The 27,529-nt window shown below is 47.2% G+C and overlaps 1 protein-coding gene across 1 annotated transcript in view; it reads left to right on the forward strand.

The window, feature by feature from the left end:
- Positions 1–16,954, forward strand: part of LOC147120676 (contactin-associated protein-like 5) — a 665,277-nt gene extending 648,323 nt beyond the window's left edge. Inside the window, exons 20-21 of the mRNA XM_085986858.1 lie at positions 8,246–8,317; positions 16,434–16,954. Coding sequence (XP_085842984.1) covers positions 8,246–8,317; positions 16,434–16,630 — 269 coding nt within the window. The 3' untranslated portion in view covers positions 16,631–16,954. The remainder of the gene's footprint in view (positions 1–8,245; positions 8,318–16,433) is intronic.
- Positions 16,955–27,529: the final 10,575 nt, after the last annotated feature.

The following is a 27,529-nucleotide window of genomic DNA, read 5'->3' on the forward strand; positions in this document are numbered from 1 at the left end:
AGGGCCGAATGGCCTACTCCTGCTCCTATCTTCTATGTATCTATGTAAACGCGGCAGCCAATTTGTGCACAGCAAGCTCCCACAAACAGCAATGTGATAATGACCAGATAATCTGTTTTAGTGATGTTGACTGAGGGATAAATATTGGCCCAGGACACCGGGGATAACCCCCCCCTGCTCTCCTTCGAGATAGTGCCCGCGGGATCTTTTAAGTCCACCTGCAAGAGCAGACGGGGGCCTCGGTTTAATGTCAGGTCTGAAATACGGCACCCCCGACAGTGCAGCGCTCCCTCAGCAATGCACTGAATGGTCAGCCTGGATTTTATGCTCAAGACTCTGGCATGGGGCTTGAACCCCACAACCTTCTGATTGAGTCGACGTTGCCTGATGCCAGCAGAGTGCGTATCTACCTTATGATGGCTTGTAAAGTTACGGTGCCCTCATTATGTGAACTTAACTCTTTAGTTCGATGCATTTGTGTAAAGAAGAGCAATGGGGCAAGTGGGCGAGGCGCTGTGCTAGCGCTTTGTCATTTTAGCAGCATGACCTGGGTTTAAGGTGAGCCCAGACCTATAAGATTGAGGGAGTGGATCTCCCACCTAGTTACAAGGCTGTGGTGCATACGATGATGTAAATCTGAATCGGATTACTGATGTGCAATTTCTGACTCCTGTCCCCATGATATTTAAATTCTTTGCCACAGTGCTGGTTCCCTTGGCATGCTCACTCAACAAAAACCTATCGATTTCAGTCTTGAAAAGTCTAATGAACTCCAGCATCCCCAGCAAGTTCCAGATTTCCACCACCCTTTGTGTGAAAAAGTGCTTGGCGATTTCGCTCCTAAATGGCCCAGCTCTATTTTTAAGTATGTTTCTCCCTTTGTTCGGGGTCCCCCGCCAGCATATCTACGCTAGCGACTCCTTTCGCCACCTTAAACACCTTGGGCTCGATTTTCAGTGTGCTGTGGAGGCGGGTTTGCAGGCGTGCGGGGGGTTAAATTCCCGAAATCGAGGGTCCCGCCCCCATCCCGCCCCCAACCCGCCTCCATGCCAGTTTCAAAGGAGGCGGGTACCCGCCCTGCACTGGGACCCACCTTCCCGAGGCGGGAAAGGATTAGTGCCAATTAACTGCCTGTTAACAGGTAGTAAACAGGCAGTGTTTAGCCTAATCCCTATTTTTAAGTTTGAACTGTGGGATTCCCGACGGCTCCAAACCACGCCAAGTTGGAGGAGTCGGGCCGTCGGGTTGAAGGGCTTGGAGGGGTCGAGATGTTGGTGTTCAATTCAATTCAATTTTATTTGTCATATATGCAGCAGACGTGTGTACCACTCAATGAAATGTTGATTTTTACGAGTGAGTGATCAGGAGAGTGATGTGTGCATGAGTGCAAAGGTAAGTGTGTTTGGTGTGTCTAAAGAAGTGTAAATGACCTTTTCTTACCTGATATTTCATCTGTCAAAATCTCTTGACAGATGAAATTTCAGTCTCTGACGTCACCTGTTGCCGGGTGGCCCTTAATTAGCCTGCTGGGCCCACTGGGCGGGCTCAACAAGGTCAATCAAGTTAAGATCACGTGGATTGGCCGCATCTCGATGGAGGCGGGACTACAACCCCGAAATTTGTAGTCCCGCCTCCAACACGACTTCTGAATGAAAATCCAGCCCCTTGTTTAGATCACCTCTTAATATACAACAAAGTAATATTTGCCCCAATTACTGATGGACCCCGACTCGCTGAAAAATAGCATGAATGGTATTATTAAACTCACATCAATTGCTTTAGGCTAATCTAGCACATGGGACACAATTAGTAAAATCAACAGTTCCTGTCCTTTAATCGGTTCTAAAGCCTGTTTTCAGCCCAGTAGGTACTTAATAATATTGGAATTCTGATATGCAATAGCTCCATCTGGTGGTGTCCAATAATTCTGCAGCTCCAATCACAACTCCTGATCGACTGAATATCACCCCACTGAGTGGATTTCAGTTTGGATTACTTTGATTAAATAAATAACGTATCTTCTGAGATTACTAAGAGTGGATAAAATACCTAATGGCCCAGAAATTCAGATCGGGGGCTTCCCGCGGGTGCAAGCCCCCGACCTACACTTACCTAGCGCGCCAACAGTTGAGGCCTGGGCCTGCGTGGATTTCCTGTCTGTGGCCCGGTTCAGCTCCCGGCGCGCTGTGCTTGGGTGATCCAGCGGCGTACTTAGTGCGATGCGTCCGCTGGGATCACGTGAGCACTGGGCAACCAATCGGAGGAGGGAAAATCCCATTCATGAGATTGACAGAAAGAACTGTCAAACTTATGAAAACTCCGGCCCCCAAAACAGTACTTAACCTTAAAATAAATATTTTAAAAAATCACACTTTTTAAATAAACTATAAATAACATTAAATAACTATTTTAAACAATAATTTAAATTTTTGAAAAAAATAATTTTATAAAAAATCGGGGCTAAAAATACACTTACCTTACTTTAAAGTATTTAAAAATAATAAACCTGTGGAAAAAAAATTCTAATTTTAATTAATTGACCACTTACCTTTTAAAATGAAGTCCTTACGCCTGTTTTTTAAATGTGTAAAATGTAGAGGCCTTCACGCACGGAAAAACCGGGGGAAAAAAGGAAGTTCAACGCGCACGCGCAGACTCCCGCGCGCACGCGTTCGACCTCTGAACCCCTTCGTTCAGAGGATCGGAAATGCCGGTTTCCCGCGCATGCGCTGTGCATGCAAGAAACCGGCACTTCCATCGGGTCCACGCGTGAGTACTCCGTCCGTACTCACGCGTTGGGACCCGAATTTTTGGGCCATTACCTTTTACCAAGGACCTCCTCTACATCACAAATGTTGAATGTGAAGGAGTTGAATTAACATGCAGACCTATCCCTGGTTACTGACTTTATCAACAACAAGTTGTATTTATATAGCACCTTTAATGTAGTAAAACGTCCCAAGGCGCTGCACAGGAGTATTTTAAGACAAAACATTTGACACCGAGCCACATAAGAATAAATTAGGGCAGGTGACCAAAAGCTTGGCCAAAGAGGTAGATTTTAAGGAGCGTCTTAAAGGAGGAGAGAGAGGTAGCGAGGCGGAGAGGTTTAGGGAGGGAATTCCAGAGCTTAGGGCCCAGGCAACAGAAGGCACGGCCGCCAATGGTTGTGCGATTATGATCAGGGATGCTCAAGAGGCCAGAATTAGAGGAGCGCAGATATCTCGGGTTGTTGGGAGGGGCGAGGCCACGGAGGGATTTGAAAACAAGGATGAGAATTTTGAAATCGAGGCGCTGCTTAACCGGGAGCCAATGTAGGTCAGCGAGCACAGGGGTGATGGGCGAACGGGACTTGGTGCGAGTTAGGACACGGGGCAGCCGAGTTTTGGATGAGCTCAAGTTTACGTCGGGTGGAATGTGGGAGGCCAGCCAGGAGAGCGTTGGAATAGTCAAGTCTAGAGGGAACAAAGGCATGGATGAGGGTTTCAGCAGCGGATGAGCTGAGGCAGGGGCGGAGATGGGCGACGTTACGGAGGTGGAAATAGGCGGTCTTAGTGATGGCGTGGATAATTTAAATGTATCCGTCTTATTCTGTCGGGGTCACTTACATAGAATTATGTAGCACAGCACAGAAAAAGGCCATTCAGCCCAACTGGTTTATGCCAGTGTTTTTATGTTGCAATCGAGCCTCCTCTCACGCTACTTCATCTCACCCTATCAGCATATCTTTCTATTCCTTGCTCCCTCATGTTTTTATCTCGCTTCTCCTTAAAGGCCTCTATACTATTCGCTTCAACCACTCCCTGGGGTAGCGAGTTCCACATTCTCGCCACTCTCTGGGTAAAGAAGTTTCTCCTGAATTCCCTATTGGATTTACTAGTGACTATCTTATAGTTATGGCCCCAAGTGGAAACATCTTCTCTGTGTCTGCCCGATCAAACCCCATCATAATTTGAAAGATCTCCATCAGGTCACCCCTCAGTCTTCTCTTTTCTACAGAAAAGAACCCCAGCCTGTTCAGTCTTCCCTGATAGTTAGAACCTCTCAGTTCTGGTATCATGTTTGTATATCTTATTTGCACCTTTTCCAGTGCCTCTATATCGTTTTTTGAACATCGAGTTACACCCCCCCGAATGTGATGTCATCAAGGTTCACTGTTTAATTAAATGTATTCTGCAAAAGCCAACAGAAACAAAAGGAAATTCACGTTTCTTTGCATCTGTTTGATTTTATAAAAATGGTTTGGACATGAGAATTCATCTTTAGATAGTTAGGGTGCGGTGACATAGTACAACAACAACTTGCATTTATATAGCGCCTTTATCATAGTAAAATGACCCAAGGTGCTTCACAGGAGCGTTACCAAGCAAAATCTGACACTGGGCCGCATAAGGAGATGACCAAGAGCTTGGTCAAAGAGGTAGGTTTTAAGGAGCGTCTTAAAGGAGGAGGGATAGGTTTAGGGAGGGAATTCCAGAGCTTAGGGCCTTGACAGCTGAAAGCACGGCCGCCAATGATGGAGTGATTGAATTCGGGGATGCTCAAAGGGCCAGAATTAGAGGAGCGCAGAGATCTCTGAGAGTTGTGGGGCTGGAGAAGATTACAGAGATAGGAAGAGGCAAGGCCATGGAGGGATTGGAAAACAAGGATGAGAATTTTAAAATTACTTGTAAGATCTGGCCTCAGTTCAATTGGTATTAGGCCTCACTTCTGAGTCACAAGTCTGTAGGTTTAAGCCCTGCTCTGATCGTGAGGAAGATAATCTTCTTCTTCTTCTTAGGCAGTCCCTCGGAACCGAGGATGACTTGCTTCCACACTAAAAATGCGTTCTCAGGTGACTGATGAGTCCAATGCGGGACCGACAGTCTCTGTCACAGGTGGGGCAGACGGTGGTTGAAGGGACGGGTGGGTGGGGAGCTTGGGTTGACATGCGCTTCTTCTGCTGTTTGCGCTTGGCTTCCGCTTGCTCCCGGCGAAGAGACTCGAGGTGTTCGGTGCCTTCCCGGATGCTTCTCCTCCACTTTGTGCGGCCTTGGGCCAGGGATTCCCAGGTGTCGGTGGGGATGTTGCACTTTTTCAAGGAGGCTTTGAGGGTGTCCTTGAAGCGTTTCCTCTGCCCACCTGGGGCTCTCTTGCCATGTCGGAGCTCCGAGTAGAGCGCTTGTTTTGGGAGTCTCGGGCATGCGGACGATGTGGCCCGTCCATCGGAGCTAATCGAGCGTGGTCAAAGCTTCGATGCTGGGGATGTTGGCCTGAGCGAGAACACTGACATTGGTGCGCCTAACATAACCTGAGCTATGCCCCAATGCCATACTGTGAGAGTGCTGCATTGTCCGAGGTGTCATACTTTGGCTGAGATTTTAGGATGAGACCTGTTTTGCATGTTTGGATGGCTGTTAAAGATGGTGTTACATCACTGGAAAAAGAGCAGAGTGATTGCTGTTCAAAGTAATTCATTTACTTTATCAAGGTGTCAGCTTTGGCTCAATGAGCTGCACGCACATTTCTGAGTTAGAAGGTTGTGTATTTAAGCCTCGCTCCAGAGGCTTGAGTTCAAAATCTAGGCTAACACCCCAGTGCAGAACTGAGGGAGCGCTGCCCTGTCGGAGATGCCGTCTTTTGATGAGGTGTTAATCAGTGGCCCTGTCTGCCCTCTCAGGTAGTTTTAAAAGATCCCACAGCTACTATTCGAAGAAGAGCAGGGCAGTTGGCCTGGCCAATATTATCCCTCAACCAACACCTAAAACTGACTATCTGGTCATTAAGTTCATTGCTGTTTGTAAGAGCTTGCTGTGTGCAAATTGGCTGCCGCGTTTCTTACATTAGGGAAAGTGAGCCCCAGGTGGTCAGAGGAAACGCTTCAAGGACACCCTCAAAGCCTCCTTGAAAAAGTGTAACATCCCCACCGGCACCTGGGAATCCCTGGCCCAAGACCGCACAAAGTGGAGGAGAAGCATCCAGGAAGGCACCGGACACCTCGAATCTCTTCGCCGGGAGCAAGCGGAAGCCAAACGCAAACAGCGGAAGGAGCGCACGTCAACCCAAGCACCCCACCCACCCGCCCCTTCAACCACCGTCTGCCCCACCTGTGACAGAGACTGTAGGTCCTGCATCGGACTCATCAGTCACCTGCGAACTCATTTTTAATGTGGAAGCAAGTCATCCTCGGTTCCGAGGGACTGCCTAAGAAGAAGAAGAAGAGGAAGACAACAGTGACTACACTTCAAAAGTACTTCATTGGCTGTAAAGGGCGTCCTAAGGTCGTGAAAGGCGCTATATAAATGCAAGTTCTTGTTTTTTTCCATGTGCTGTATCTGAGTGATGTGTTACATAGCGAGGCCCGTCTTCTTGTGAACCCTATGATTAATAGGACACAAACCACAACGGCAACGATATGCCTTGACAGCATTCCCTCTATCTCCGCACCAGCTTTGAAGAAGAAAAATAGACAGCTTGATTACTGTAATTAATCCCAGTGCTCCTTTTTTTCCATAAAATTATAAACCTCAAAGGCAAAAAAAGCAGTTTTGTATTTTCCGTAGGCCTGTGGTGCTGGCCATCAGGGTGCTGAATGGCTCAAATAACGGAACGCTGATGTTTTAGCCTTACTTTCCCATCACTGCTTTAAAAGAAAAGTTGGCTTTTAACAAAATCTTGCCCCAGATTCGTCTGTGAGTTCAACGGTAACGCCCCAAAATATGGGCAATTGAAGAAAAATAGTTCAATAGCAAAATACTGCGGATGCTGGAAGTCTGAAATAACAACAAGAAATGCTGGAAACAATCAGCAGGCCAGCAGAGTTTTCTCTCTCCGCGGATGCTGCCTGGCCTGCTGAGTGTTTCCAGCATTTTCTGAAGACATAAATAGTTATTTTGAAAGGAACGCCATCATGAAGTCTTTGGCACAGTTTGAAATGGTGTTTAAGAGATTTAATACCTGTCTAACGTAATCACAAGAGAGCACAGAAGGAAAGAAAGAATTTGCAATTATAAAATTCTAACAGGACTAGACAGACTAGATGCAGGAAGGATGTTCCCGATGGCGGGGGAGTCCAGAACCAGGGGTCACAGTCTAAGGATAAGGGGTAAGCCATTTAGGACAGAGATGAGGAGGAATTTCTTCACCCAGAGAGTGGTGAACCTGTGGAATTCTCTACCACAGAAGACAGTTGAGGCCAACTTGTTAAATATATTCAAGAAGGAGTTGGATATATTTCTTAAGGCTAAAGGGATCAAGGGATATGAGGAGAAAGCAGGGACCGGGTACTGAATTTGGATGATCAGCCATGATCTCATTGAATGGCGGAGCAGGCTCGAGGGGCCGAATGGCCTACTCCTGCTCCTATCTTCTATGTTTCTATGGTGCCTTTTATGATCTCAGGACGTCCCAAAGTGCTTTACAGCCAATAAAGTAAGTTTGAAGTGTATTCGCTGTTAGAATGTAGCTAGAAATAGGGATGGGCAATAAACGCTGGCCTTGCCTGCGGCGCCCAGATCCCATAAGCGAATTTTAAAAAAGATCGATTTATTGGCTGTAAAACGCGTTTGGGACTTCCTGAGGACATGAAAGGAGCTGCATAAATGCAAGTATTTATTTTAACAGTTTGAAAAGGAACTGAAGGCAGAGTTGGGACATAGGAGCAGGAGGAGGCCCATTCAGCCCCTCGAGCCTGTTCTGCCATTCAATTAGATCACGGCTGATCTGTACCTCAACTACATTTACCCGCCTTTGCTGCTGATCTGTCGATCTCAGTCTTGTACGCTCCAATTGCCCCCAGCATCCACAGAATTTTGGAGGAGACAGTTCCAAATTTCCACTACCCTTTTTGCGAAAAAATGCTTCCTGATTTCATTCTTAAATGGCCGAACTCTAATTTTAAAACTGTGCCCCTTTGTTCTGGATTCCCCCACCAGAAAAAATAGTTTCTCTGTATCTACCCTATCGAATACATTTATCTTTTTAAAGGCCTCGATTAGACTCTCATCCTTCAAAACTCAAGAGAAAAGAAGCCAAGTTTATGCAGCCTCGCCTCATAATTTAACCCTTTAAGCCCTGGTATAATTCTGATGAATTTGGGCTATATCCCACTCCAAGGCCAATATATCTTTTCTGAGGTACCATGCCCAAAACTGACCAAGGAAATCTAATGTGACCGGATTAGAGGGCTTGCTGTGGAGATTGGTCTTCCATTTTAGCTCTGCAACGCTTTCTTGCTGTAACTGAAAACATTCCTTTGTTATTGCAGATCACGCTGGGGCGATTGAGGAGGGCAAGCTCCTAACTAATGCAATAAGGAGTGGCTCTGCCGTCATTGGAGGTAAGGTCAAATCAGGTTGTGCTGGGCTGCAAAATCCTCAGTCTCGCAGTTGTCCAAGGCTGCTGCTTCATTCGAGGGTAAAAAGAAGAAATTATAACTGATGGAAATCAGAGTTGAGTGCGCCTAGGTTAAACTTAAGAAATGAAAGAAAGACTTGCATTTATATAGTGCCTTTCACGACCAATGAAGTACTTTTGAAGTGTAGTCACTGTTGTAATATGGGAAATGCAGCAGCCAATTTGCCACAGCAAGCTCTCACAAACAGCAATGTGATAATGACCAGAAAATCTGTTTTGTTATGTTGGTTGAGGGATAAATATTGGCCAGGGCACTGGGGATAACTCCCCTGCTCTTCTTCAAAATAGTCCCATGGGGTCTTTTACGTCCACCTGAGAGAGCAGACGGGGCCTCGGTTTAACGCCTCATCCGAAAAATGGCACCTCTGACAGTGCAGCACTCCCTCAGCACACTGCACTGGAGTGTCAGCCTAGATTTATGTGTTCAAGTTCCTGGAGTGGGACTATAAACCCACAACCTTCCGACTCAGAGGCGAGGGTGCTACCCACTGAGCCACAGCTGACGCACTAAGTAAGGCTCCTGTGACGTTGGTGCAGTAGCGTGTCTCCAGCCCAACATCAAAGAGATAAAAACTTCAGCCAAGCTTCCGGTCACCTCTCCTACTTTCTCACCATAGCTCAGCGTCTGCCCCTTTTATGCCTTTAATCTATTATTTCTTTTTCTTCTCCCCTGTCACCCCCAACTCCTTTGTAAAGAGATCTGGGACAATTTTTACACTAAAGGTAATGGCCCAGAAATTCCGTTCGCAGCCCTCCCGTAGGCGGAGGGCTGCGGTTTGGAAAAATCTCTGCCTGGTCCGGAGGGCTCCCGGGAGGTGTAGAGTCCCATTGCTATGCCTCTTCAAACTGCCGGGCACACGTATCCCAGGGGCGCAGGTAATTCGCAGCGTCCCTGGGATCACGTGAACCATGGGGAGCCAATCAGAGCAGGGAATCTCCATTCATAGATTTGACAGGAAGAACTGTCAAATCTATGATTAGAGATCAGCCTCAAAACATACAGGAAACTTTCGTTTATCCGGAGGTTAAATGTCTGGAAAGCTTTATCTACCGGCAAAATTCAGGAGTCGGTTCAGATAATTTTTTTTCTTTTGTTTGCTTCTTTTCTCCAGTCCTGGCTCTGTAAGCGTCTCTGTAGCTAAGCAACAGCTTCAGCTAGACGCTTGCAAGCTGCGCCGACTGTTTTGAAGCTGTTGCTAAGCAACAGGGTTTGTTGCTTCACATGGAGCTCTGAGCTCCGTATGTTTTAACATTAGCGCTGGTTTCTACGGCAGTTTTGATCTAACGGCACCAGCTCGGTCCTGTCGGTGCCAGATACCAGAAAGTTTCCTGTAAGTAAAACTTCAAATAATTTTTTTTTTTAAATGACTAAATTACATAAATTAAGTACTTTAAACAAACATTTTATTTTTTGAAAAAAAAATTAAAGTTTTTAACGGGGCTAAAAATAAACTTACCTTTCTTTAAAGTATTTTCAAATGATAAATCAGTGGAAATTTTTTTTTTACTTTTTTCAACTCTTATCCTGGTAAAAGCAGGCCTTACGCCAGCTTTTACTAGGCTCAAGAATTGTAAGTGTTTTCTGCGGGCAGAGGGTCTCCAAAAAGTGGTACTCTCCGCCCGCAGAGGCCCTGCTCCCGGGCAGCCGGAGGATCAAGAGCTTTCTTAACAGATCAGAAATGTCGGTTTCCAGCGCCTGCATGAAACCGGCATTTCCAATGTCCCTACGGGTGAGTACACAGCGCGTACCCACCCAAAGGGATCGGAATATCCGGCCCACTATATAAATGCAAGTTGTTGTTGTCGCAGTGCTCCAGTGCGTGAGCTTTTCCATTTCCCACACTAGTCCTCCTTGGAAGGGCAATTTGTGATCAGATATCTGTGCCCACTTAGGGTTTCTAACTCTGCTTGGATATATTCCTGGAGTTTTCATCATATGACCTTCCACCTTGCCCAGTCACCTAGCTTCCCCCCCACACGCCCCCCCCCCCATCTCCAATATGCTTATGATCAATTAACTAAAGTATTCAAGGAGAACACACAATTTTTTTTTACTACCCCTATGATTTTTCTCCTGGGTTTTGCTCGCATCAGTGTCCAGCAGATTCATCTTTCTTTCCTGGAAACTCTAGGACAATCCTGGAGCATTGGCCACCCTGCACCCACTAGAATTCGAACTAAACCGCTTGAAGTTCATTTTGCATTGGGCCCTCACAGCCAGCAATCTGGGCTGGATTCAAACTGAGGTTCCAGAAATGAATGGACAATGTGCATCATCTAGTCCCACATTCAAACGCGTTTGTATATATGCGGTCTTGCCTGTAGCATGCGCTTTCTGTCACAATGTACCAACCAAACACTTTAGCGTTAGTACATTCACCATGAGCATTGCCACGTTAGAGCTACCAAAATATTATAAAAGTCGCATTACTGCACATATCACCTGTAAAAGGTGTCCAAAACGCAACAAAAAAACTGTCACGCTTCTCAAATACCCTGCGAAACACTTTATTCAACTTTGACTCAAAGTTTGAGCCACTGACTAAAATATTGGCCCAGAATTTACAGCAGGCAATGATGGTGAAATATCAGCGTTCACTGTCATTACCCCCTGAAACTGACCGCAACTTCAGAATTTAGCGCATGCACGTCTAAATCCTGAAGTTGTGGTCAGTCATTCCCTGCTCCGACACTGGCTGCGGTGTTGCCCACCCCCCCTCCTCCGATACATAGCCGGCAATCAGTGTAATCAGTGAGACTGACAAAAACGTGGACTTCTCCGCGGTAATATCGCTGTTAAATACCCCGTTAAATATTAGACCTTGCTGGAATCGGTGTAACTGGGGTAAAAGCAGCTTCTCATTACCTGGTTTCCGGTCTGTGAGAATTCTGCAATATGATAGTCTGCTTAGACAGCTTGTTGATGTCACAGCAGCATCGCACTGGGAATCCCCATGACAGAACGCTTCAATCAATTGAACGCCAGAAAAGGCAAACATCTCGCCAAAGAGATCGCGAGATCCAATCAGGATAAATGAATGTTGGCCCATAATTTGCGGTCAGTGGCGAAGCAAAGGCACTCGCCGGTGGCCCCGAAGAACGTTGCCCACAGATATTGCGAGATCTCTGTGAGAAGCTTTCTTCGGGGGCCAGCGGCGAGAGCCTTTGCTTCACAACTGACCGTAAATGATGGGCCAATATTCATTCATCCTGATTGGCTCAAGTTTTTTTTTCGTTTTATGTGATGTTGGCGTCGCCAGCAAGGCCAGCATTTATTGCCCATCCCTAATTGTCCTTGAGAAGGTGGTGGTGAGCCGTCTTCTTGAACCGCCGCAGTCCGTGAGGTGACGGTGCTCCCACAGCACTGTTAGGGAGGGAGTTCCAGGATTTTGACCCAGCGACGATGAAGGATCAGCCGATATACTTCTAAGTCAGGGTGGTGTGTGACTTGGAGGGGAACTTGGAGGTGGTGGTGTTCCCATGCGCCTGCTGCCCTTGTCCTTTTAGGTGGAAGAGGTCGCGGGTTTGGGAGGTGCTGCCGAAGAAGCCTTGGCGAGTTGCTGTAGTGCATCTTGTAGATGGTACACACTGCAGCCACGGTACGCCGGTGGTGGAGGGAGTGAATGTTTAAGGTGGTGGATGGGGTGCCAATCAAGCGGGCTGCTTTGTCTTGGATGGTGTCGAGCTTCTTGAGTGTTGTTGGAGTTGCACTCATCCAGGCAAGTGGAGAGTATTCCATCACACTCCTGACTTGTGCCTTGTAGATGGTGGAAAGGCTTTGGGGAGTTTCCCCGTACTTACTTGAGATGGATCCTGGAAAATCATACCCTCGGCTGGGAAATCTCCACCCCGGCAAACAGCATGGGTACTGTATGAGAAACCTAGCGAGGAAGGAGACCAGCCTCGATGGTCTTAATGCAGATAATAAAACCGATGTCTTTAAGAATTTCAATTGTTGTTTCTGCAAAAACATCAGGGGGTAGATTTTCCGCTTCGGGCGCAGTCGGGAAATTGCGCCCAAAATACGCTTGAAATTCCACTGGTTCGGCTAGGCTTGAAGTTTCTGCTGAAATTCATTTGCATAATCACAAACATAAAATCTTCCATGAACCAACGCACTTGGGTAGCATAATAGAACGTGTTTATTTTTTCCATTAGAAGGTATTCCTTGATGTATTTAAGAGTGGTAGCTTGGTTTGGTTTTATTAATAAAGCTGAAAATGGGTTTATCAGCACAAATAATCATTTTTAATAATGGTGACCAGTCCTCCACCTGTGAGTGAGTAACTGGATTTAAAATCACTGAAAAAAACTATACTGAACCATTTAATAGTTTCACTGGTGTACACCAGTCTGTTTCTTAGTAAATTGAATATTTTCTTCTTATAAGAAAAACTTTTAAAACGTGCCTGTGCGCCTAAGAAAATGAGCGCCATTTGAAGAGCCTTCCCGAACCAGCGCATTCAGCGGAATCTTGCAATGTTGACCTGGGGGCGCGGCCAGTTTTGTGGGCGGGGCCTGATTCGGGCGAACCGAATCTTAAACCGGCGTAAAAGATCACGGAAAACACGTGCGCAAGTGGTTTCAGGCGTAACTCACTCACGCTTATAATTCCCCGATCCGAGGGGTCACTGTCTCAGGATACGGGGTAGGAGATTTAGGACTGAGATGAGGAGAAATTTCTTCACTCAGAGGGTGGTGAACCTATGGAATTCTCTACCACAGAAGGCTGTGGAGGCCAAGTCACTGAATATATTTAAGAAGGAGATAGATAGATTTCTAGACACAAAAGGCATCAAGGGGTATGGGGAGAGAGCGGGAATATGGTGTTGAGATAGAGGATCAGCCATGATCATATTGAATGGTAGAACAGGCTCGAAGGGCTGAATGGCCTACTCCTGCTCCTATTTTTTTATGCTTCTATGTTTTGCGCAGGTTCGGCCAATTCCGCCCAGATTGGACTGATATAACTAGTGGAAACTCGACCCCCCCAGTTCTATTACCTACATGGATACAAAGCCTGGAGACAGGTCCTCCACCCTTGATCGCTTTCTGCGTTTCCCACAGTCTCAGCTGGGGATGGTGATTTCCCAGCTAACAGTGTGCTGCCAAGGTCTGGGCACAGTGTTGTAGAGTCATTGAAAGAGATTGATCGGTATGTCTGGTCAACAACTCCATTGTCGTTGTATCGTGCGACTACCAGGATGGCACAAGGCGAACTAGATGGATTTTGGCCTATTGTCTTCTAGCAATTCCTATGTTTCTAAGGTCCAGATTAGCTCTTGAGTTGATCTGCAGCTGCTGCTTTCATTACTGGGCCAGAAATTCGGGTCGAAGGCTTCCCGCGGGTGCAAGCCTCTGACCTGCATTTACCTAGCGTGCCGGCCGTTGTGCTGTGGGTCCGCGTGGGATTCTGATCCTGGGCCTCCTCCAGCTGCCGGCGCATAGTGCTTGCATATCACAGGGGCGCAGTTAGATCGAAGCGTCCCCTGGGATCACGTGGGCCATGGAGAGCCAATGGTAGCAGGGAATCTCTATTCATAGATTTGACAGGAAGACCTGTCAAATCCATGAATAGAGTTCATCCCCAAAACATAACTAAAACTTCAAATAATTTTTTTTTTCAATCACATTTTTAAATTACTATAAATTACATAAAATAACTATTTTAAACAATAATTTAAATTTTTGAAAAAATTAATTACAGTTTCTAACGGGGCTAAAAATAAACTTACTTTTCTTTAAAGTATTTAAAAATAATAAACCTGTGGAAAAAATGTTTTAATTTTACTTCATTCACCACTTACCTTGTTAAAAGCAGGCCCTGCGACTGCTTTTTACAAGCGTAGCTCCTGGAGACTTACCCTCCCGGAGAAAGCTGGAAAGAAAACAGAAGTTCCAGGCGTACGCGCTGCCTCTCCGGCACGCGTTCGACCTGTAAACCCCTTCCCTTAAGGGAACGGAAGTTCCGGTTTCCCGCGCATGCGCAGTGCATGCACGAAACCGGCACTTTCGTTGGGCCTACGCATGAGTACCCTGCGCGTACTCATCCATGGGGACCCGAATTTCTGGCCCAATGCCACCAGAAGCAGCCGAGCAGGGAAGGAGGACTCACACTAGGGTTTCCATGCGGATAGTAGCATTGAGATTTTTAGAACAACATCAAGCAGACTTCTTGCGACTATTATTTTATTCTGTAAAATGTGAATGTGGTCTGAATAAAAAGTGCACCCCCTGGACTTTCCTTTCTCATGTTCTTCGCATCAGACAGCTGTGTGCATTGTAACTCTGAGCTGGTATATCCGAACTTCTGCTGTCCCGTACCCTAACCCGCACCAAGTCCCGTTCACCCATCACCCCTGCGCTCGCTGACCTACATTGGCTCCTGGTCTGGCGACACTTCGATTTTATAATTCTCATCCTTGTATTCAAATCCCTCCGTGGCCTCGCCCCTCCCTTATCTCTGTAACCTCCTCCAGCCCCACAACCCTCTGAGATCTCTGCGCTCCTCCAGTTTTAATGGACCCTATTTTGTGACCCCAACAGGTGTGTACGAGGTGTGTACCCGCCCGTAGGGGCCGCGAAAGTTCCGGGTTTAAGCAGGCGAAGCTAAAACCCGGAACTTGCGATCTGTCAAGACAGATCCTCCACATTCCCGGGAGATGGGCCTCTGCGGGTGGAGAGTTGCGCTATTTGCCCAACTTCCGCCCACTAAATGCCCGTGAAAGTCTTATGCCTGGTAAAAAGCATTTAATCACTCTTTTACACATTGAAAACCCTGTCCAATAAGGTAAGTTTATTTTTAGCCCAGCTAAAACATATAAATTTTTTTTCCAAAATTAAATTTTTGTTTAAAAATATTTAAATAAACGGCATTTTAATTAATTTAAAATGTGTTACTTTTTTTACTTCATGCGCCTGTGTATTTTTTTAAGTGATCCCCATAAGTATGAATGGGGATTCCCCTCTTTCATTGGTGGGGCCGGCCCACGTGATCCTAGGGGCGCTTGCGAACCACGTGGGCCCCTGGGATACGTGGGCCTCTGCCCGCGCGTACCCGGAGAGGCCCAGGATCGCAAGCCTCCATAACCCCCGGGCCACCAGGTAAATGCGCATACCCGGAGAGGCCCAGGATCGCAAGCCTCCCTAACCCCCGGGCCACCAGGTAAATGCGCGGACCCGGAGAGGCCCAGGATCACAAGCCTCCATAACTCCCAGGCCACCAGGTAAATGCGCATACCCGGAGAGGCCCAGGATCACAAGCCTCCACAACCCCCGGGCCACCAGGTAAATGCGCGGACCCGGAGAGGCCCAGGATCACAAGCCTCCACAACCCCCGGGCCACCAGGTAAATGCGCGGACCCGGAGAGGCCCAGGATCACAAGCCTCCATAACTCCCAGGCCACCAGGTAAATGCGCGGACCCGGAGAGGCCCAGGATCACAAGCCTCCACAACTCCCAGGCCACCAGGTAAATGCGCAGACCTGGAGAGGCCCAGCATCGCAAGCCTCCCATAACTCCTGGGCCACCAGGTAAATGCACAGACCCGGAGAGGCCCAGGATCACAAGCCTCCACAACTCCCGGGCCACCAGGTAAATGCGTAGGTTTTTTACAGGTTGCAGGAATCCGCCCGCGGGAAGCCTCCGATCGCAAATTTTGGGCCATTGTCTTGCGCATCCCAGATTTCCTTCACTCCTCTATTGGCGGCCGTGCCTTCAGCTGTCTAGGCCCTGAGCTTTTGAATTCCCTTCCTAAACCTCTCCGCCTCTCTATGCCTCTTTCCTGCTTTAAGGCACTCCTTAAAACCTCCCTCTTTGAGCAAGCGTTTGGTCACCTGTCCTAAAATCTCTTTATGTGGCTCGGCGCCAGATTATGTCTGACAACGCTCCTGTGAAGCGCCTTGGTACATTTTACTACATTAAAGACGCTGTATAAATGCAAGTAGTTGTTGTTTATAACTGCGCTGAATGTAGAGTTTCTATTGTGTAAGTATCTGGCAAGTCTTTACAAACTCTTCTTCTCCCTGTAAAATTCGCAGGCGTGATAGCAGTGGTGATCTTTGTCATCCTCTGTACCGTTGCGGTGATGGGTCGCTTGTTGTACAGACGCAAAGGCACGTACCGCACCAACGAAACAAAGGGGGCGGAATACGCCGAGAACGCAGACGCCGCACTGAAAAACAACGCCAATTACCAGGACTCCATTAGCGAAGGCAAGAAGGAGTATTTCATCTGACAACGATACAGGCCCTCCTCATTACTACAGTTACAGCAGCAGATTAATAACACCAACAGCCGGGACTCTCTGTGCTATGAACTAGCTCCAGGCTAAATGGCCAAATGTTACGTTCAAAAGTACGCAGCACATGACCAACGACTGGCTTACACTTTTGTTCACCTTTACAGGACAGGGATGTAACCTATTGTTTCCTGCTAACTCTAGGTCAGCTCAGGGGAGTAGAAATAAGAATTTTGTAAACTCTATATGAAAACAGCGGAGAAAAAAATTACCATTATATTAATGTACTGCATGAAAAATAAGCAACTATTCACTGCTTTATTTTCTGTTTGGTTTCTGTTGATTGTTTTCCCACCCAATTCTCTCCCCACTGATTCAGTGCCGACTCAGTCTGGGGTAAGTTTCCTGGCAACCCTCCAGCACCTGCTACAACAACAACAATTTGCATTTATATAGCACCTTTAATGTAGTAAAACGTCTCAAGGCGCTTCACAGGAGCGTCAACTGAACAACATTTGACATCCAGCCACATGAGATATTAGGGCAGATGACCAAAAGCTTGGTCAGAGAGGTGGATTTTAGGGAACGTCTTAAAGGAGGAGGAAGGGGTAGGGAGTCAGAGAGGTTTAGGGAGGGAATTCCAGAGCTTAGGGTCTAAGGAGCTGAAGGCATGGCCACCAATGGTACAGCGATGAAAATCAGGGATGCGCAAGAGGCCAGAATTGGAGGAGTGCAGAGATCTCGGAGGGTTGTAAGGCTGGAGGTGGTTACAGAGATAGGGAGGGGCAAGTGATTGAAAATAAAGATGAGAATCTTAAAATACAAGGCCATTCTTCACGTGTGAGCCTGGAGCATGATTACTGTCAGGCTATTTTACCAATTTAAAGGTTAAATTATGAGGACAGGTTACATAGATAGGTTACATAGACTAGGCCTGTATTCCCTTGAGTATAGAAGACTAAGCGGTGATCTAATTTGTTTAAGATGTTTAAAGGATGCGATATTGTAGATAGAGAGAAACTATTTCCTCTGGTGGGGGGAGTCCAGAACAAGGGGGCATCACCTTAAAATTAGAGCTAAGCCGCTCAGGGGGTGATGTCAGGAAGCATTCTTCACACAGAGGGTAGTTGAAGTTTGGAACTCTCCGCCTGGAAAAGCTATTGAGGCTGGGGGGTCAATTTGAAAATTTCATAACTGAGATTGATAGATATTTGTTAGGTAAGGGTTACGGAACCAAGGCGGGTAAATAGAGTTAAGATACAGATCCGGCCTGATCTCATTGAATGGCGGAACAGGCTCTCGAAGGACTGAATGGCCTACTCCTGTTCCTATCTAACCACACGAGACTTCACAGCCAAGCCCCATAACGTCCTTACCTAGCACACACACACACACACTAGTGGTGAGGTACGGGACTCCTGACATGTTCCTGCTTCCTGGCGAAGACCGCTAAAGTCAATTTTAGGGCCCCTATTGTTAGCCCAGCTGAAGTCAGCTATCTCAGCACAGACCTAGATTCAGCCTGTATGTGCTAGAACATGTATAGGGTGTGCATGTGTGGCAAGCCAACGCAGATAGATGTTTATTAAATCAACCCAACAGTAATCAAGGAAAGTCGGATGGAATGACTGACACTGAGCTACAGTAAGAAGGTTCTGATAAACTTTGATATTAGTTACACGTGGTAACTGGGATTCAGATTCTAACACCAACATCCCTAACACCAATGTAAAAAAAAAACAGCTCTGGAGGTCACGCTCATCATTTCTTGCATAATGGTAATTTTTCACTGCTTTTATTTAATTCCATTTTATGAAAATCTTGGGTCTAATCCTATGACCTGACCTCAACAATATTTCCGTACAGTAATACACATTCTTTTTGTAGCTGGAATATGAAACGACTGACTATCTTGTGACTTAATTAACATGGGAGATGTTCACTCTCTGAGAGATCGTAGTGCCAGATGGAGCTGAGTCCTTTATTCCATTATTCACCCTATAGACATCTTTATATATATATATATATATATTCAAAAAGTGCTTTGTAAATATTTTTGTGATGTACAGCAGAACGCCAGCTCAAGCACAAATTATTTTCAGGTTAAGATGACGGAGCGTCATGCCCACGGGAAAGTGGGACGGAGAGCCCGCTGCATCTCTTGTTTCTGCAAGCTTCATATGACCGCACGAGAATGACGGGCAGGAACAGACCAGCCGGTCCGTCAAGCCTGCCCCACACTCATGATGGCCGGAGCATTACAACCAGACACTTCCTACACTCCCCGACAACTCCCAACCTGCCCTCTGCCCCCCTCCCAACTGACCCCGCCCCCTCCCCCCACCCCGCACCCCTGCCCCACAGCCAGGCAATCTTTTTTTATTCGTTAATGGGACGCGGACGTCACTGGCAAGGCCAGCATTTATTGCCCATCCCTAGTTACCCTTGAGAAGGTGGTGGTGAGCAGCCTTCTTGAACCGCTGCAGTCCGTGTGGTGAAGGTACTCCCACAGCACTGTTAGGGAGGGAGTTCCAGGATTTTGACCCAGCGATGATGAAGGAACGGCCGATATATTTCCAAGTCAGGATGGTGTGTGACTTGGAGGGGAACTTGGAGGTGGTGGCGCTCCCATGCGCCTGCTGCCCTTGTCCTTCTAGGTGGAAGAGGTCGCGGGTTTGGGAGGTGCTGCCGAAGAAGCCTTGGCGAGTTGCTGCAGTGCATCTTGTAGCTGGTACACACTGCAGCCACGGTGCGCCGGTGGTGGAGGGGGTGAATGTTTAAGATGGTGGATGGGATGCCAATCAAGCGGGCTGCTTTGTCCTGGATGGTGTCGAGCTTCTTGAGCGTTGTTGGAGCTGCACTCATCCAGGCAAGTGGAGAGTATTCCATCACACTCCTGACTTGTGCCTTGTAGATGCTGGAAAGGCCTTGGGGAGTCAGGAGTTGAGACACAAAAGCAGAGAGTAACACTGCGAAGGAGATTTCGTAGTTGGTGTTCCTTGCATCTTTCTGATTGGCCATCTGTAATCCAATACATCTTTTCCCAACACATTGTGTGAAATCTTTCCTATGAGCTGGAACAAACCTGAGTAAATATTCTGAGCGTTATTAATTATTTCGCTAGCCGTTGTCATGGGTTGACTGTTTTTAGTTTGTCGCTTTGAGCCATTTGACCTCAGAAACCATCATCATTGTTATAACATGGCCCTTGGGAGCAAAGCACATTGTGTATTATGAAGAGGTGTGTGCTTTTCCGAAAGTCCCATTTGTATTGCGAAGGATTTATCATAGTGACTTACAAACAACCCATTAATCTTATAAACAAAAAACTTCAGAACCAAAAGCTTTATATTAGGTAGAAGTGAGAACCAGACTGAATTTGAAACAAAACAAGGCCTGGATTGGCAAATAACTGAATGATGTCCAATTCTAAGCATGAGGTTGGTTTTGCCTCTTTGTAAAATGTCCCTGTGCACATATGACCACCAAAGTTAACCTGTTATATGTTTTCCCCAACACATAGTGGATGAAGGGTTGGGTGCAAGTGAATGGCTGCTGTTTGTGGGTGCAGCACCAGGAATTTCCTGAAAATTTAGGCACATTCCTAGTGAACATCTGGAAATACTGGCACATTCCCAGGACCCCCCAAATACGGACACACTCCCAAGCACTAGTAATGCCGAGCCAATACTGACACACTCCTCGTGACCCCCTGCCAATATTGACACACTCCTCGTGACCCCCTGCCAATATTGACACACTCCTCATGACCCCCTGCCAAAATTGACACACTCCTCGTGACCCCTGCCAATATTGACACACTCCTAGTGACCCCCTGCCAATATTGACACTCCTCGTGACCCCCTGCCAATGTTGACACACTCCTCGTGACCCCCTGCCAATATTGACACACTCCTCGTGAACCCCTGCCAATATTGACACACTCCTAGTGACCCCTTGCCAATATTGACACACTCCTCATGAACCCCTGCCAATATTGACAGACACTGAGTGACCCCCTGCCAATATTGACACACTCCTAGTGACCCCCTTGCAGATAATGGCACACTCCTAGTAATGCCTTGCCAATAATAGCATATGACCAGGACAATGTTCCCTTTAAGCTCCACGACCATGTGGCCGGGCAGCGCTCTGCATCTCCCATGCAGCCAGCACACAGGAAAAGCAGCGCATACAACGTATTTTGAATGGGCTGCGTAGCCCCTTAAAGGGGCCATGCACTGAAAAAAAAATTAAAGGGAACATTGGACCAGAACTCGATCCCCCCCCCCCCGCTGCCACTCCCCCCGCCCCCCCCCCCCCCCGCATATACTGACACACTCCTATGTTCCAATTTTCTATTTCAAAGTGGCTCGGTCTTCATGAAGAAGGTTGGAGGAGGGAGCACATCTGGAAGGAGCCCTGCATAATCTGCATCAGGGAGTGATCAATGGCCAGAGTGGGTTTTACCAGGCAGAGTGATCAAGACCATCGCACCGGGCTCATTTAAGAAACAGCAATGAGAAGCTGAAAGAGTTGAGATCAAATGCCGTCTTCATCCGAACCCATCGCGCCAGGATGTCATGCAAGATGATTCACGCCATAACCATTGTGTTTGTAAGCAAAACTGCCCCTTTAGTATTGTATTACGGTACACCAACAACCTAGACCACTGGCGTACAGAAAGGTCATTGTGTTGTGGAAGCATGTTCTGCACACGTCATCAGCTCCCAAGAGAACAACAAGCATCTGCTGAATCATTATTGCTGTCTTGCAAGGATCTGTATTGATTGTTCCTTTATGAGGTACTGCAATCTCCTTGGCCTGATCTTCAAAACTTTATGCCAAGCTGGGAGGCCATCAGCCGCAAACATTTCTTTTCTCCACCTCTACTCTCTTTCGAGATTCTGCTGGTACAGGAAACTCTCTTTTTACCGGCACCTAAATAACCGGACATCTCTCTTAACCAGCAAAATTCAGGAGTAGGTTCAGGTAAGTTTTACTTCATATTAGTGGTCGTGTAACCGGGGTTCCTGGATCTGTGGCCGTATAACCGGGGTTCCTGCACCTGTTGCCATGCAACAGGGACGCCTGGATCTGTGGCCGTGTACGGGGCTCTCGTACCTTAGTAAGTATACCTCTCTGTAATCCGGACTTTTTGATCAACCGGCACCACGCCGGTCCCGTCGGTGCCAGATAAAAAAGAGTTTCCTGTATTTTTAAATCACCGTCACTCGCAGAGAGGCCTGTGGTTGTCCTTCAAAAGGAGTTGACTTCCCTCAAAATCAGCCAGTTTTAAAACTCTTTAGCCCTGTGGATATACGGGGCTGGAAATTCGAATTGGGTGGTAGCGCATAACGGGTGGTACTGGATCGTCCGCCCGTTATCCTCCCCGCTCGATATTCATTGACTTCAATTGAACGGAATAGCTGTTCACTTTCCCAGCTCAGAAGCTGTTGCTTACTGCATTTGGAAGACAGATTGAGCTTTATGCAGCTTGCAAGTGTTTGGAGCAAACTCACTATCCAGTGTCACCTCATTGGAACAACCTCTCTCACCAGTGACATCGCTTCTGTCATCTCAACCTCGCCTGCCATCTATTACATCAGCATCGGTGTCTTTGAAACTATCTCACCTTGGTCCTCAGAATCCCACCACGGCCAGCCCCAACACCAACAGCACAAGGCACACCAGCATCACCAATACCAACCTTCTCCAAAATCAACTGATACTGCACAGGACACAGGGCATTAGCACCCAACCACTTTGCTGCCCAGGAGACCAGGGACGGCCTCACCATGGCCTGATTTACTTCACTTGATGCTGTACACCCTGGCTGCCACATAATGCGCCAGGTTGGCACCACCCCACACCAACACCATAAAGCATCCCTACAATGCCCAAACCATTCCTTTCACACTCATCAGCATTGCAGGGGGTTCCGTTATGTCTCACCATTCACTGCAACTCACTAAGCCACTTCCAAAGGTGCACACAAATCTGTCCAAGAACGCAAAGTGTTGAAAATAAAGATTTCAATGTTTGACACCACATTCACAGAAACTTTACATGAACATTGGCTAAAACACACAAGTGCCTACCCTTGTGTGTTTTTAGTTGGTATGATTGGACTAGGATAAGGGTGAGTGTGAGGAGTGGCTAGTGAGATGGGGAAGTGATAATATAGATAGGTGGAGGTGCAAGCTAAGTTGGTGTGAGTAAGGATGTGCAGGAGTAGGGTAGGGAATGCAGAGTGATGGGGATGTGATGAGTGGCACAGTAGGATGAGGTTGAGTGTGGCTTTGCGGTAACGTTTCGTGATCTACTGAGTTCATTGAAAGGTTTGCGCCACTGCAGCCTGGTCCCCCTGACGACATCCCTGCTTATGACCTCCTGTGCAATGTGCAACCAGGCTGCGTTGGTCTCCTAGGGAGGTCTCTTCCGCCCCTTGGAAGGGAAGAGAACCTCCCTGCATGCTGTGATTCCCTCCATAAGCATATGAAGGGAGTCATGGGAGAACCTGGCTGCAGCCCTGTGCCTCTGTGCAGTGCTTGTCGGTGTTTGCAGCCCCTCAATGCTGTAAAACACTTGACAGCACAACTGTCAAAATGAATGTGGCCATGGTCCCTTTAAGGAAACCGGCTGATGACGCGTCATCAAATGACGTCATCAGAACCGCTCCCTTCAATTGGCCGGCAAATGTGCTGGGCAGGCTTAAGAAGCCCAATCAGGGGAAAGTCATTCTACAGAGCGGGCTGGAGCCAGCAGCAGGGTCGGGACCCGCCACCGACGTCGCCCGCCACGGACCCTACAAGATAGGGGAAATCGCAGCCATTGTTTTTACAGTTGGTTTTATAGCATAGTAATTGCCTCAAGTAATTTCCACTTACAAAAATAGTATCGGGTGATTTGACGATCCAGGGGAATAGCGCTCACCGGGAGTGACACTGGAAAATCCAACGTGCACAGCCCATGATTTTTTTTTGTCCATAGGCTGTGCTGAATTGTCGAAACACCCCTTCTATACGATATACTAAAGATAGTTTCTTGTGATCCCTGGGTGATCTAGTGACCTACCTCTGGTTCTTATTTATACTTTTTTTAAATCTCCAGTTCACTTAAGTTTCAACCAACTGAGCATGCCCGCCGACAGTCTAACTGGCGAACGGCAGTGGGATGTGTGAGGTATTTCTGAACTGTCAGGATGGCTGTAAAGAGGGGATTTAAGAAATGTTACCTGCGTTTCTATTAATGCAACAAAAACCCGCAGAATACCTGCAGGGGTGAAGGACATACTAGAAATCAGACCTTGGAAAGGGGCGAGAATTGGTGTCACTGTTATGCGTGACTTAGACGGGAGAGCGTGAAATAATTGTTCTGGAAAGGATGTTCTTATTGATAAGTAACTCCTGAAGATAATAGGGTTGAAAGGCATTTATTGGCTTTCATAGGGTTTAAGCATACGATGCTAACCATTATTATCAATGCTTAAACATAGAATCATAGAATGATACAACATAGAAGGAGGCCATTCGGCCCAGCGTGCCTGTGCTGGCCCTCTGAAAGACCTATCCAATTAGCCCCACTCCCCTCTCCCTTTACCCATAGACAGGCAAATTTTTCCACTTCAAATATTTATCCCATTCCATATACAATGATAACTATTACTAATAATAACTACATGTAAACAATAATAACTGTTACTAATAATAACTACACATACACCATGATAACTACTACTAATAATTAAGTATATATAATGAGAACTATTACTAATAATAATTACGCATATACTTACGGTTAAAAATGAATTAGCGGAGGATTCATTGCGTCACAGGATGCGGGTTTGAGGGGAATGGCTGGCTAGGCCTTGTTGAATTCTGAAGAATCTGTTCTAATCGACCACCTTTTAAACCTTTCGCTCTGCATGAGAATTTGCATGTTTCTATGTTACCTCGTAGAGCCATAGTTATACAGCACAGAAAGAGGCCCTTTGGCCCATCGTGTCCGCGCCGGCCATCAATCACTATCTATTCTAATCCCATTTTCCAGCACTTGGTCCATAGCCTTGTATACTATGGCGTTTCAAGTGCTCATCTAAATGCTTCTTGAATGTTGTGAGGGTTCCTGCCTCTACCACCCTTTCAGGCAGTGAGTTCCAGGTTCCAACCACCCTCTGGGTGAAAAAGTTTTTCCTCAAATCCCCTCTAAACCTCCTGGCCCTTACCTTGAAACTATGCCCCCTAGTTATTGACCCCTCTACTAAGGGGAAAAGTTCCTTTCTATCTACCCTATCTATGCCCCTCATAATTCTGTACACCTCAATCAGGTCCCCCCTCAGCCTTCTCTGCTCCAAGGAAAACAACCCCAGCCTGTCCAGTCTCTCTTCATAGCTGAAGCGCTCCAGCCCAGGTAACATCCTGGTAAATCTCCTCTGCACCCTATCCAAAGCAATCACATCCCTCCTATAGTGTGGCGACCAGAACTGCACACAGTATTCCAGCTGTGGCCTAACTAGCATTTTGTACAGCTCCATCTTGATAAAGGGTTTGACCTGAAACGTTGACTCTAATTTCTCTCCATGGATGTTGCCTGGCCTGCTGAGTTTTTCCAGCATTTTCTGTTGTTATTTCCATCATAACCTCCCTGCTCTTATATTCTATGCCTCGGCTAATGAAGGCAAGTATCCCATATGCCTTTTTAACCACCTTATCTACCTGTCCTGCTGCCTTCAGGGATCTATGTACATGCACACCAAGGTCCCTCTGATCCTCTGTCCTTCCTAGGGTCTTACCATTCATTGTGTATTCCTTTGCCTTGTTAGTCCTCAAAAAATGCATCACCTCACACTTTTCACCTCATCCAATTAGCTCCCAAAACGCGGAAAACGCTCCCACCGCTTTATTGCGGCTTTACCGTGACTGAGCTGTCAATCAAATCATTAAACTGGAGACAGTTACAGGGACTCAAATAACAACAGAGAAAGCTGGAAAAACTCAGCGGGCCAGGCAACATCCGTGGAGAGAGAAACAGAGTTAACGTTTCAGGTCGAAGACCCTTCGTCAGGACTGAGAAAAAAGCAGGAAATGAAACAGATTAAAAAGCAAGTTCGGGGGCTGGGAAATGGGGGAGGGGATGAAAGAACAAAAGGGAAGGTCTGTGAGAATTAAAGAGACATTAAGAGATATTCAAGGCAAGACGAGATGGTAATAGGACAGATTAAGAAACAAAAGATGGCTCGAGATGAAGTGTGAAATGCACTGGCAGAGTGAGAGACAGCTGCCATGTAGGAGAGAAAATTGTCCTCAAGATTGTCCTACAGGTGAGTTATCGCTTGCCTTGAGCAGATGTGCCCTTGGAGGAGTTAATCCCTCGGAGGACGACTGGGCTATCAATGAGGCTAGGACAAAGAAAGCTTGTAGCAGAATACTTATCAGCTACAGTCTCTGTCTGGGAACTTTTAATTCCCACTGAACATTTCACTAGAAACAAAAACGGACATTTCCAGCCTTCTGACAGCAACTGGCTTAGCAGGCAAAAGCCAGAAGTTAAGGAAATGAATATAAAAGACATCAGTATTAATCTAATTTCCTACGTAATGTCAGGTTTTTTTGCACCAGCTGAGCTGGCAGAGGTGTGACATAGGATGGCAGGGAGTTGGCAGCAGTGTTTTTGTATGCTTACGACTTTGATGAAGAGGATGAACCATTTTTAAATAGGAAAGGAAACCTAAAAGGAGCACGTTTTTAGTTTAAAAGCATTTCCGCCACTTCTACCCAAGAACAAAAAAACATTGTAAATTTAATTCAGATTTTTTTTTAACCTAACCCCCATTTTGTTAGGAGGTGGGTAGCCATGCTGGTAGCGTGCTATCCCGCGGTCAGATGCTCTGGATCAGCTTCCAGGCCTGGTTGATGTCACGCCCCACCCTGTAGAATCACCACAGGAGACACAAGACTCCTTCCTGTCAGGGACACCATTGGAGATGTCCATAGCAAGGAGACCCAACCAACAACATAGCACAAGTGGCATTTGGGGCAGAGGCTGTATAGCTTCATTCAACATGGAACCTGGTAAGTATTTGAAAGGAAATAACTTTGTTTTAATTCATTCACAGGATGTGGGCGTCGCTGGCAAGGCCAGCATTTATTGCCCATTCCTAATTGCCCATGAGAGGGTGGTGGTGAGCCGCCTTCTTGAACCGCTGCAGTCCGTGTGGTGAAGGTACTCCCACACTGCTGTTAGGGAGGGAGTTCCAGGATTTTGACCCAGCGACGATGAAGGAACGGTGATATACAGGTAGACTACCCTTTATCCGAACTTCCGAAAACCGAAACCCTCTAAAAACCGAAGGTTTTTTCGTTCAGCGTAAGTCGTGCGCACGACAAGACCAGAGTGGTGCATGACTTACGCTGAGCAGGGCAGAGTAAGCCATACGCACGACGCCGACCCCCACCGCCAACCCCCGCCGACCCAGACCCCCGCCGACCCCCACCGCCGACCCCCACCCCAGCTGACCCCCACCCCCCGCCGACCCCGACCCCGACCCCCACCCTTTCGGATAAGGGATAGCCTTTATCCGCACTTCCGAAAACAGAAAACCTCTGAAAACCGAAAGTGGCGCAAAACATGACCCGACACCGACCCCCGCCAACCCCCACCGCCGACCCCCACCCCCGACCCCCCGCCGAACCCCCGCCAACCCCGACCCCCGCCGACCCCGACCCCCACCCTTTCGGATAAGGGATAGCCTTTATCCGCACTTCCGAAAACAGAAAACCTCTGAAAACCGAAAGTGTTTTCGTTCAGCGTGAGTCGTGCGCATGACCCCGACCCCCCGCCGACCCCGACCCCCCGTTGACCCCCCCCGCCGACCCCCACCCCCCGCCGACCCCC

Source organism: Somniosus microcephalus, chromosome 4 (genome assembly GCF_052327205.1).
Source record: "Somniosus microcephalus isolate GS21.2 chromosome 4, FLI_Smic_1.0, whole genome shotgun sequence".
In the NCBI taxonomy this organism is placed as follows: Eukaryota; Metazoa; Chordata; class Chondrichthyes; order Squaliformes; family Somniosidae; genus Somniosus; species Somniosus microcephalus.